The 12,828-nt window shown below is 29.6% G+C and overlaps 1 protein-coding gene across 1 annotated transcript; it reads left to right on the top strand.

Moving 5' to 3' along the window:
• The first annotated feature begins 4,817 nt into the window (after positions 1–4,817).
• On the top strand, positions 4,818–12,442 carry LOC114382653 (cytosolic endo-beta-N-acetylglucosaminidase 1-like). Its single transcript, XM_028342214.1, has 11 exons — positions 4,818–5,411; positions 6,010–6,147; positions 6,760–6,869; positions 6,957–7,068; positions 7,160–7,267; positions 8,105–8,217; positions 9,296–9,377; positions 9,880–9,960; positions 10,216–10,265; positions 10,418–10,553; positions 11,596–12,442. Exons 1-11 carry the CDS (start codon positions 4,836–4,838, stop codon positions 12,280–12,282), a joined length of 2,193 nt encoding a protein of 730 aa, XP_028198015.1. The 5' UTR covers positions 4,818–4,835; the 3' UTR covers positions 12,283–12,442.
• Positions 12,443–12,828: the final 386 nt, after the last annotated feature.

Genomic DNA, 12,828 nt, shown 5'->3' with positions numbered 1-12,828 from the left:
GTTATAGTTTTTACGGTCATTATAAATTGCCTATTTAAATATTAAATTAATTTAAATACACAATATATTATCTTCATGGTCATTATATATTATCTATTTAAATATTATCTTAAATAGAGTATATTCTATGTATTACTAATTACAAATATATTATTTACAAAGATATATATAAGTATATCAACGTAATAATATTCGTTGTAGTTACTTTTATAAGAATGTGGAAATAAGAAAAGTAAAATAATTAAATGAAAAATTTATTTATTCACTCTCTTATTATTTTAAAAAATATATAAAAGTCATTAAACACAAATATATTGTAACTCTTCTCATTTCTTCCACTTAACTAGCCTGATCATGCTACAATGACATATAAAATAAAATTTTGGTTCTTTATTTATATTTTTTGTTTAAATTTGATCCTTAAGTGTAAAAGTTTTACTTTAAACCCTTAAAAGAACTTGTTAGACTAAATTGATCCTTCAGTTAAATTATCACACAAACACAATCAACTTATTAATACCTGATAGATGATTATTTTATGAAAGTCAATTTAGTCAGCCAAATTATGAGAAATATAATCTCAGTCGAAATTATTGTTGCTTGAATCAAAAGCTGATAAAAAAAGTTCAATTTAATCTAATAGAGACATTATCATATTAAAGTGATTTTTTAAGGGACAAAATTCATATAAAAAATATAAATGAGACCACAATTCTATTTTTAGCCTATATAACATTATGTTTTTTTTATTCTGATTTTTTCTTTATATTTTTTTTTAATTTTCCCTTTACTTCCAAATAAATCATTTACATTGTGAAGAAGCAAAATTGGTGCAAAGGAAATTCGGAAAAATAACTACAATTTGTGGTAATAAGTCATAAGTGTACATGTTTGACCGTGGGAAATTAAAATAAATGTATTTTGTAATGTCGTATTAATTTATATAAAAAATATTTATTTATTATTTTTAATTTTCCAAAAATAATAAAATAATATTACTCCCCACACTTAATTTGTCCCGTGTGATAACATGAACTAGTTCTATGAAAAATCTAAAGATAAATGCATCTTTCACTAGTAATAAAGTTTGAAGAGCTCAGAGGATCGAATTCCATTTGGTTGCTGCTACAACCATTAAAACCTTCAACAATGAACTGAATTACATTTACAGATTGTTATACATGGAAAGTGGTGCAGTGCAAAAAGTTGTGGAAAGGTACAATTTCCTGGATGAGCAGCATGAAGATTATTAATATTATCCAAAATAATTTGCCCCAATTAGTCTTTACATACATTGATCATGTGATTTTTGATTAGTCCCACAGTTTTGCCAGATCATGTGCCTAGTTGGAGGGGGGAACAACATTTTTTTTTCAGCCTTGAGGTAGTTTTGTCCATGAAAGCGTTGAATTAAACTTAGATTAGGATGTTTCTTTAATGGGATAATCTTTTTCTACCTTTGGAAGTCCTTCGAAGCAAGATAATCTTTTTGTCCATGAAAGCATTGAGGAATGCTAAGCCTGCAAAAGCTGAGAGAGAGGAAAGTTTTCAAATACAAGGGTGAAAGCAACTGAATAAAATAGTGATCAACTTCATTCAATCTTGAAAGTTACAGCATAAATATCTCTCCACACTCCTTTATAATATTCTTGTTACTAATTATAATATTTTTATAAATAATCTCTAAAAAATAAAAAATAATTAATATATCTAAAATTTAAAAATAATTATAAAAAAAATTAAATAAAGTCTTATAATTAGAAATAGAACCATTACTTCCTACAAAATTTTGGTTATATAAATCACTTGAATATCAAAGTATGGTCGTAATCTCAAAATTCAAATCTAGATTCATCACATTAAAAGTGATTAATCCCTTCTAGTAGACCCAACCCATAAATAAGATAATTATATTTTATCACGTGCAATTTGTTTATTTGTCACAAGTTTATTCTTTTAAAGATAATTATGTTTGAGATACAATCAAACACTAAATGTAATCATGTAGATATTTTTTTAAACCAAAATTTAAATCTTGATTCATCACATTAATAGTGATTGATCCATTCTAGTAGACTCAATCCATGAATAAGAATATACTATTTAGTATACAGCACCATCGCCTTCCGTAACATGGAATTACTTGGAAGGTGGGACTATGCAATTAGAATCTAGAGCATTTTCATTGGAAGATATGAAGATCTTTAATAAAATAAACCTCTGAATTGAATTAAACTTAATCTTGTCCACTAACGTGCGTAAAGTGAATGATGTCGATCTTAATTTTGCTTTACACTTCACTTCACCATTTAATATCAGATTTTGGAATTCAAAATAAATCTTTTGATATTGCCATACTCATTTTCTCCATACCAAGTTACATGCACCGCACACACTCACATTTGAGTAACAAAAGGCATTGATGATTGTTGTTGGCTCCTCGTTCTCAACAGAATTTGGAGGAATATAGAGTACGGATACGAAGTTCTTTTCTCGAAGTCACACTGCGTGACAACTAGTGCCACTGTGTCACCTTGCATGAAAATAAGTACAATTGAGTTGTAGAAATTCGTGGAAAAAGTTCATTGTGAACTATCTTTTCTTCACAAAACAATATTTTTAATATCTGTGAATTGATATATTTCAGATTCATAATTCGTGACTAACTGAAATCTTTGAGATGCGATACTAACCAATAAGTATAATACTTATATAATTGTCATGCTCGAAATATTGTAAAACTTGACTTTATAATTATTCTGAGCAAAATGTTTGATTGTTTAATCAATAGAAAGCTTGATTCAACTTTCTATTTTATTTATTATTTTTTTACTATAGTGACATCAAATCTAAGTTCTCATGTATCTACTCCAACTTTTGACTACCAGTTCGACCCAAAAGAACTAAGCTCGATTCAACTTAATTATTAAGAAATGTTTTTTTTATTTCATCAAAAAATTATAAATAATATTTTTAAAATAAATAAATTCAGAGAACATATAAAAATGATAAAAACTATTTTACATGAAAAAAATTTAATAGACATGTACTGCTTTATTATATTAACTGATCAAATTTATTTTTTTATGACTTTTAAAATAATTATTATAAAAATAAACAAACTTATCTGATAATTTATTATTAAAAGTATTTGTGCATATATTTCTTACATTTAAATATGAATTTAGTCCTTAAAAAATTTCTATTTCAATTTTTTATCCTTGTAAAAAAAATTTACTCAAGTTTATTTTATTTTATTCCTTCTAATATATATTTTTAGTACTTATAATATTTTATTCATTTTGAATTAATTAATTGAAAATATTTGATAGACTAAAAATAAATAATTAATGTGTTATAGAAACTAAAATAAAAAATAAATACATTAAAAGTTTTTTTTTTTGTCCATATCACCTATAGTGTACATTGTTGACTGAATATAATCTTATTCTAGTTGAATATGATCACTGTAAAGCTCTCCTTCCAAATATTTAAATTAAAACAAAATAACAAAGTTGAACATAAAATATAAAAAATTACAAAGTACCAAAAATCAAGTAAAATTTAACCAAACGCAAAATACTATATTCCAGTAAAAAAAAAATAAGCTTATGATTTATTGATTTTACAATTGACAACTTCTTCATGATTATTTCTTGACATTATGGTTATGACTATGTTTGGCAGGTATTTGAGCTAGCTTTTAACCTTTTTTTTATTAGCTAAAAAACTTATTTAATTGTTTGGTAAATAATTTTTTTTTAATAATTTTTCAATGTTTTTTAAATCTACTTGAAGTAGAGTTTTTTTAAAAGCTAACTTCTAACATTTTATATTTTTCTTCTTTTTTATCCTTAATGTATTTATCAAATTTTATATTTATCCTTTTTAAATAAATCAGGGTTTTATTCTTATTTAATATGAAATAATAGGTCATACCCTAGTTTAGTTTCTTTTATTTTTTATATTATTTTTTTGATATTTTTATATTACTATCTTAATTTAATGATTATAATATTTATTTTATTAATTTAAGATTATACATCAACACATTGATAATGATAGATGATAGGGTTTTTTTTGTTATTATATTTTAGATTTTATGTTACATTATTTATTTTAATCATTGTGCCACTTATAATATTTAATTTATTATTTAAACATTATATTTTGTCTTTCATTTTTTGAATAATTTTATATTAGATTATTTATTTTAATTATTATACTAATTAACATAATAAAAATATGATGTTTATTTAAGTGTATTTTCTTATATTATTTTAAACTTGATTAAAAATATTTTAACAAATAATATAAGATTAATATTAAAATACTTAACATTAAAAATGTAATATAAAATAGTAAAATATAAATATATCTATTTTTGTCATTTCATAATTTTGGTTTCCTTAAATTTTAATTGAAATATTTGGTCTCTCTAGTCTTATTTTTTGGTAATTTTGGTCATCCTGATCGGTTATTAATAACTAATTTTGATTAATTAAGTTATTAAGTTAATTATAAATTAATCAAACCATTAATTATTACAAAAATTGAATTAGAAAATTATTAATCATAAATTTTCGCAATATTATCTTGTTCCTCTTTTCTGCAAATTAGCGATAATGGTTAATAATACAGGAAGAAACCAAAGTTGTAAATTTATAAAATTAGGAAGAATAAATGTTACAATTAAAAAATTGAAGGAAAGCAAAATTGTAGAGTAGTTGGAGAGCTGCAGTAACAAAATTACAATTCGGCCAAATAATAATAGTACTAGAAGTCTAGAATAATTACTTTTCCTTTCTCCGGTTAAACAGATAAAAGTGAAGCGAATGCTTAAGCTTAAGAACAACAAGAAGCATCATGTTCATAGAAAAAGTGAAGTTAGCGTAACAAAGAGTTGGTGTGCAATGATTCCTTGGCTTTTGGGAGCAGCCTATATAAATCGCCAATTCTTAATAAACGTTCGAAACATCCTACTTTTCTTTCTTGACGCAATTCAGACACCGTTCCTATTCTTGATCTTCATCATGTCCAATCCCAAATCCGAGTCAGTAGTGTCTGAACCCTCTGATTCGGAACCTTCAATACCCATTTCGTATCCAATAAAAACTCTTTCGGAGTTGGAGTCTCGCTCGTATTTTGAGTCCTTTCACTACCCTTTCAACAAAGCTTCTTCTTCGGTGAACAATTCTTCTTCTTCCTTGCCCAACAGGCGCAGATTGCTCGTGTGTCATGACATGGCTGGGGGCTACTTGGATGACAAGTGGGTCCAAGGTGGCACCAACCCCGATGCTTATGCCATCTGGCATTGGCATTTGATCGATGTATTTGTTTACTTTTCGCACTCCCTCGTTACTCTTCCTCCTCCTTCCTGGACTAACACTGCTCATCGCCATGGTGTCAAGGTACTTTCTTAAAGTACACAATTTTGGCTTTGCTTGCTGAAAAATGTTAACTTTTTGTTTTTGCTAAGTTTGGCTAGACTTGATTTGGCCCGAAGTTGTTTTTTTTTTTCATCCTGGACTCGATTCAATTCAAGTTTACTTATGATTCGGTTTAGAATTTATTTATGTAGTTCAAGTTCGGATCATTTATTTAGCTAGTTCAATTTTCAACTCAAGTTCAGTTCCTTTGGTTCATGAACGAAGTTCAACGAATTAGCTATCAAAGTGAATCGAGTCTCAAACTAATTTCAAGTTGGTTTGATTCATTGATAACATAACCACACATATAGATTTTATAATTTTGACAAATGGTTTCCTCTCTTTGCTTATTAGCAATCAGTTTTAAAGGTCATTTAATGGCTTATACAGTTGGTTTAGTTTAAATGTTCAACTGATCCGAGATCATTTAGTAGCACTTCTTTTCTAATTCTTTTATTGGAGCTCCGGCCTTATGGCATTTGAGTTTGTTTCTTGCTTGAAGATGTTTCTGACAGCTCATGCTTTAATTAAACACAAATAGATTATTCTTTAGTTGTACTTGTTCCTTTTGATATTTCAGGTGTTGGGGACTTTCATCACCGAATGGGATGAGGGAAAGGCTGTCTGTGATACAATGCTTTCGACAAAGGAAACTGCACATATGTATGCAGAACGTCTGGCAGAGCTTGCTGCTGATTTAGGCTTTGATGGGTGGCTAGTAAATAATTCTATCTCTGTGCGCTTATTAGTTTTATATTCATGTCTATTAGTCCACTTCAATTTTATATTATGTAATTGAATTGATATTTCATTTCCATTCACTTCCTTTTATGAGTAATAAGTGAACTGTTAGCCAGCACTACTAGTGCATAAGAGGCTCCTAATGCGCGTATAGTGCCAAATTTAATAGACTGAAATGATTTGAGTTTGGGCTCTTTTGTTGAAGGTGCATGGTGTTTAATCTAAATAATGCCCTGATTGATATAAAAATAAATATCTAAGAAAATAATGGGGAATAATAATATTGTAGAGATTTTACTAGAAAAATTTCTAGGATATGTTTTTTTTAACTGAAGTTTGTAAAATCTACAGTTTTTAGAAGAGAAGTCAAGTGTATCATTAGAAATATAAATAGCCTCACAACCATTGTATATTTAGAAATTCGCCAAATATTCTCGGTGAATTGACATTATGAAGTAAACATATTAGATGTTTTATGCATATTTATACCAAAAATCAAAACAAATAAGTAACTGTTTTTGTCCTACTTTACAGCCTTGCTTTTTTGGTATTCTTGTCAATTATTCAAACAAGTAACATTTAATTGCAGATAAATATGGAAGTAAATTTGGATCCGGGTCAAATTTCTAATTTGAAAGAGTTTGTAGCCCATTTATCATTAACAATGCATTCTTCTGTGCCAGGATCATTAGTGATATGGTGAGTATTAGATGATTAGTCAGCAATTTTTTTATTGCTGTGGATTGTACCAGAAGTTGACTTTGATGTGTTTTCTTGGACATGTAGGTATGACAGTGTTACAGTTGATGGTAAATTGAATTGGCAAGATCAACTAAATGAACACAATAAGCCATTCTTTGATATATGTGATGGAATATTTGTGAACTATACATGGAAGGTATTGCTTATCTTCCCCTTGCATGCTTGTGTGACACAAATGTTTAATCAATTGTCATTTTCCTTGGTTAATTTTAATTTGTACCGTGTAGGAAGACTATCCAAGGCTCTCTGCTGCTGTTGCCAGTGATCGAAAGTTTGATGTGTACATGGGAATTGATATATTTGGAAGGAACACATATGGTGGTGGACAGTGGAATGTATGTGCTTTGTGATATACAGTCTGCTATCCCAATTTTGAACTTGTTTGGAAATAAATTCTTAATTGTTGTGAGTGGAACAAAGATCAGAAACTGAATTTGGTCTATTGGACATGTATATTCTTAGTGAAAATGCTTATTTGACATTCAACAGATATCATAGATGATCTGCATGTTTTATTTCACTTTAAGCATATATCCTGTCTGTGCATGGTCTTTCTCCAGTGTTTCATTTCTGATTAGACTGCATCCCAAAATAAGAAAAAGAAAAAAAAAAAACTCAGACAAACAACAACATATCTATTCATTTCAAGAAAATAATTACTTCTCATTTTGGCTGCAAGGCTATGAAATACCTTGTGTTCTTCGCATTCAATTTCATTAATAGGATTAATAGTTATGATTAAAATTATTAAATATGGTTTTGCACATTATTCTAGACATTTCAATCATCAGAACATTGGTTTCATTCTGGTTATTTCAGAATATATATGCACTTTAATGTTATAACTGCCTTTAGAGAAATTTCTTTCTACATTTAGAACCCTTTCCCTTGGTGAAGCAGCCAACTGCCTCTAACTAGATATCCTTTTACTAAAAAGATAATTATCACTTAGTCTTGTTTTCTTACTGCATTGTATTTGAAATCTATTTATGAAAACACTTGCTGTTGGAGTTTTTTGTGGGACATAGTCTTGTGAAACCTGAGCTGCCAAATAATTTTTGACAAGTGTCGTATGTGACTGGTAAAGTTAATAGAATATATGTTATTTTGCTTTTCTTGGTAATTATCTCAATGTTGTTTATGTGCTTTCTTTATTCTCATGTATGTCTCAGGTAAATGTTGCTCTTGATGTAATAAAAAAGAATGATGTCTCTGCTGCAATATTTGCTCCTGGCTGGGTCTATGAGACAAAGCAACCACCAGATTTTCAGACTGCTCAGAATAGGTAACTTAGATACCTGTTTTGCAATACTCAAAATTATTGCAAATTTTCTTTCACATGGTTAACTGAGTTAATGCATATTAATATTTTGAGGAAAAAAATCTACTGTCGAAGTAGCCAACATTGTATATACAGAAAGAACATTAAGTTGGGGATGACACAAAGGCTAGAGGTGAAATGAAAAAAAAATGATGAATTCAATCTATCTCTATAATTCTAAATATCTATAAGAAGGGATCTTGTTGAAGAGGATGAATATAAACTATAGTTGCCCCAGAAATTGCACTTCAATATCTTTAAAGGCTTTGATTTCATTCTGATGGCATATCTTTAAGCTTCAGAATTTTCTGTACTAATTTTATACATTCAGACAAATAAAACCTGTCCTTTTGTCTCTTCTATTCTTTTTGGGATTACGTAACATAATTACATAATATAATACATCTGGATGATCCCCATTATTTGCTTCACTAAAATGTATCACATGACTAGCTTGGTATTTTATTTCAAACATGTTCTAGATTACATTTTTTCCTGGTCACTCCCACAAAGCAAATATTAATTTTGTGAAGATGTTTTGCATAATTTTAGAATTCATGATCTTTTATGCAATCTGCTTTTGTACTTTGAAATAACCATAAACTATAGTTTAGTAACTTTAGTTTCAAGTTTGTTAGTACTTTGATTCCCCAAGAGAACCTTATTTTATAAATAAGGTTCTCAATTATGCATTTTAGCATTAAGTTGGTTCATTCTATAGTTTCTGATTATTCAATCCTGAGTAAGGAACTTCACTGATTTATGCCAGTCTCTTGGAGCACTTTCTCTTTTCCAGGAGTCTGATCTTTAACTCGCCAAAGTCATATATTACAGTACTTATGAAAGCAGAAATATTTCAGATTTTTTTTATCCTATTATTCGTATTGCCATAGAAATACTAAAAGCTTTCATGCATTTTGAAATGTGTTACAATGGTGGGTGCAAACTACATGCTCAAACTTTCTTTTATATTAATGACGGAGATCAAACCTTAAATTTCTTACTCATGAATAAGCATTATTGCCATGCATTGATATTGCAGTTGGTGGGGTCTTGTGGAAAAGTCATGGGGAGTACTACAAAAACTACCTGGAGTACTACCATTCTACACTAATTTTGATCAGGTTATCTATTGCAAATCTTGTCCCCTTTTATATTTTTTCTTCTGTTGTCTACCCTAGTATTTTTATTTTTTTCATTGTACATTTGGCATCTGCTTTTTTTTTCTGTACATTCTGAATTTTTGCACATTTTATTCAATAGGATTTATTTTTAAATTAATTTCAGTGAAAATGATTCTAAGAATAATTTGTGAATTTCAAGAGGAAGATGGTGGTGGACTGAAAAATTTTATATCCAAAAAGACAAACTTTGGATTAGTGCACATCAAACTGGCAAGAGGTGAAGAACACAAAGTCTAGCACTGAACCTCCATCAAAGAAATAATTTTTTGCAGGATATCTTAATAGCCTAAACAAGACCTTGGCAATCTTCAAAAATAAATAAATAACCTTAACATTTTTTCTTCTGTGCAATCTCACTTTAGATCAAATACTTGTGTAACCTATATTTCCAATCTTGCCATTGTATCTTCCAAATATATCATATATCTTTTATTTCTTTCAGGGACGTGGTTATCATATTTCAGTTGATGGTGATAATGTATCAGATGCTACATGGTGCAACATTTCTTGCCAAGGCTTTCAGGTATGTGTAATGCGCCAGATAGTCATTCTTTCTTATTGTTGGCTCAACTATTTACCATTAATATTGTTGGATAGATGACCTAGAAAAGATTATATGCCCTTGTTTTCGAATTCTTATTTTCCATTTCTAAGATTAGGGGCTAATTTTAAATAGCATCGTTATAATAACTGGAAAACCAAGTCATGTTTAACATTGTGGATTTATGATACTTGTTTAAGAGCTTTATTGTAATCTAACTCAAATATTTGTGTGCAGCCACTCCTTGAGTCTGTTGATCCGACAAACTCTATTCAAGTTTCTGTAGAGTAAGTGATGGTACATATCTAATATTTTAAAATGTTCCTGTAACTGAAAATTGTAACAGAATGTGCATATCGCATATCGCATCTGTTCAAAGTAAATATTGTCTAGTTCTGACATGATCTGAAGTATTTATTGACTTGCTTTCAAATTTCAGCTTGAAGGAAGCATCATACAGTGGAGGGGGAAACATTACATTCAAAGGATCCCTTGAAGAGCAAACTTACTATGAGAGCAAAATCTTTCAAGGAGAGTTTCTTCTGAACGATTTGCCTATCCACTTTATTTATTCTGTAAGTTATATCTTCTTTATCATTATTGCTGAAAAAACTGCACACATCAATATGTTTTTTTTGGTTTTAAGAATGCCATCATATCTGGAATACCTGCCAATGCATGAATTTTATTAGATTCTTAGTGCAAATCAGTCTTGGTTATGTAATTGAGGTAAGGCAAGGGGAATTTGGATGTGTTATCTTTTTTTTGATCCTCAAAAATAATATTATATATTAGATAAGTTTCAGTACAAGTCGTACTGAGATTTTTACAATCACCAATGAAGTCTCCCATGTGGAGGTTTGGTTCCCTAATACAAAACTAATCATGATGGATTAAAGAACCAAAACTCTAAGTATGTATTGGTGATCCCTATCTGTGGAGCTATTTTCCACTAATGACAAAATCCTTCTCTGATATGACTTGACCATTGATGGAAAGGATTGTCGAATCCTTTTTCTAGGTTCCTTAACCAGCTCCAGCAAAGGAAAATGACATCATCCAGTATCTTAGGAAAATGGCATCATCCAGTATCTTACTGGTGTTGGGGCTATCATTTGAAAATACTATTCTGTTTCTATGGTTCCATATACTCCAAGTTAGTGCCACCCACCAAATTAACCATCTCTGTGACTTGATACCAAGATGTGTATTGCAGAACGAGTGCTGCATGAAATTCTGCCTTGGATGTTGTGAAAAAGGTCCCACCATGTTGATCCAAGACAAGGATTCCCACCATATCTGCCTAATTTTGTGACAGCTGAAAAACAAATGCCCTGCATCCTCCTCCTTTTCTGTACAGAATGGGCAGAGTGTATCATTGATGTCGATATTTCTTCGAGTCAAGTTCAATTTAGTGGGCAGTCTGTCTCTCATTAATCTCCAGACAAAAAATGCTACCTCATTTGGTATTTTTAGCTTCCATATGGCATGAAAAATTCCATCTGTGTTTGGATGTGTTATCTTGATCAATGGAATGATATACATTCTGTCAAATTCACTGAAATGATTATGTATGTTCCATCCCTATCTGAACCCTCTTTTTCATGAGTAATGCAGGTGAAATCTGATGGTAATTCTTCATTGGGACTTAAGCTTGAGTACACTTCCACCAGCAACAAAAGAGCATCTGTACTTCTCACATCCCGGGCTGTGAATCGTTTCTCAAGCAAATTCAGCAAAATAGTTATGACACGTGAACATAAGGGATTATCCTCTGGATGGGTTATAAATGAAGGTGTGGTTGCAATGAATGGATACACTTTAACAGAAATCCATGCAGTGTGCTATGGATCAAATGACAATGATGAAACTTTGGCTTCCCCATCAGATTATTTTGCACTTCTTGGTCATATTACAATCAAGACTTCTGACTATAAGTCATATTTTCCTGTGTCTTCTTCCTGGCTAGTTGATGGAAGCTGCATAAAATGGACATCAGATCCTCTGGGTTCAAAGACCCTTGATGTTAAAATTTCTTGGAAACTAAAAAATGGACAGAATTTTCTATTTCTAAAGTACAACGTATACTTGGTGAAATTATCAAAACAAGATGTAGGTATAACATTAGAGGATGTGAAGGAGTACCTTGGAGTAGCACAAGTAAACTGTTTTTATGTTTCTGACCTTGAAGTTCCTTCTGACACTTCTAGTCTCAAATTTATAATACAAGTCTGTGGGGTAGATGGGACAATTCAAGAATTGGATGAGTCTCCATATTATCAATTGGAGGTTGAAGATCCCTAAATTGTCATTAAAATGTAACATTACTCCAATGAAGCAAGGTCCCTAAATTGTCATTAGAATGTAACATTATTTCTCCAATAAAGGAAGATACATAAATTGTCATTACAATGTTACATTGGAATTGGACAGTTCACGTTTATGTTACAGTAAGTTAATACAACTTCTCTTAAGAGACTACACCTAATAAACCCTTGCTTTAGTTTCATGCTCAGTATACAACTAACAGGACCGAAATAGAAGCTTATGAATGAAATTATGAAACTATTTCGAGTTACTTTTGGACATCCTATGGTGATGTAAAGCCAAGAGTTTTTTTTTTTTTTTTTTACGATATAAAAAAAAATTATCTTCTCAATATAGATTTTGTCATATGTCGTAGCAAAGTTGCAATTTTTAATTTCAAATTTACTGCCCAACAACTTATTTTGATATAAAGTTTGATTTTTTTAATAGAAAAAAAGGTGTTTTTAAATTAAAAAAAAAACTTGTTTATAATATTTTACATTAATTAGACAAGTTTTTAAATTGTATTAAAAAAAATTATTT

Source organism: Glycine soja, chromosome 13 (genome assembly GCF_004193775.1).
Source record: "Glycine soja cultivar W05 chromosome 13, ASM419377v2, whole genome shotgun sequence".
NCBI classification, from domain to species: domain Eukaryota; kingdom Viridiplantae; phylum Streptophyta; class Magnoliopsida; order Fabales; family Fabaceae; genus Glycine; species Glycine soja.
Note: the sequence above shows the minus strand (reverse complement) of the source record. Positions and strands in the feature narration are given on the sequence as shown.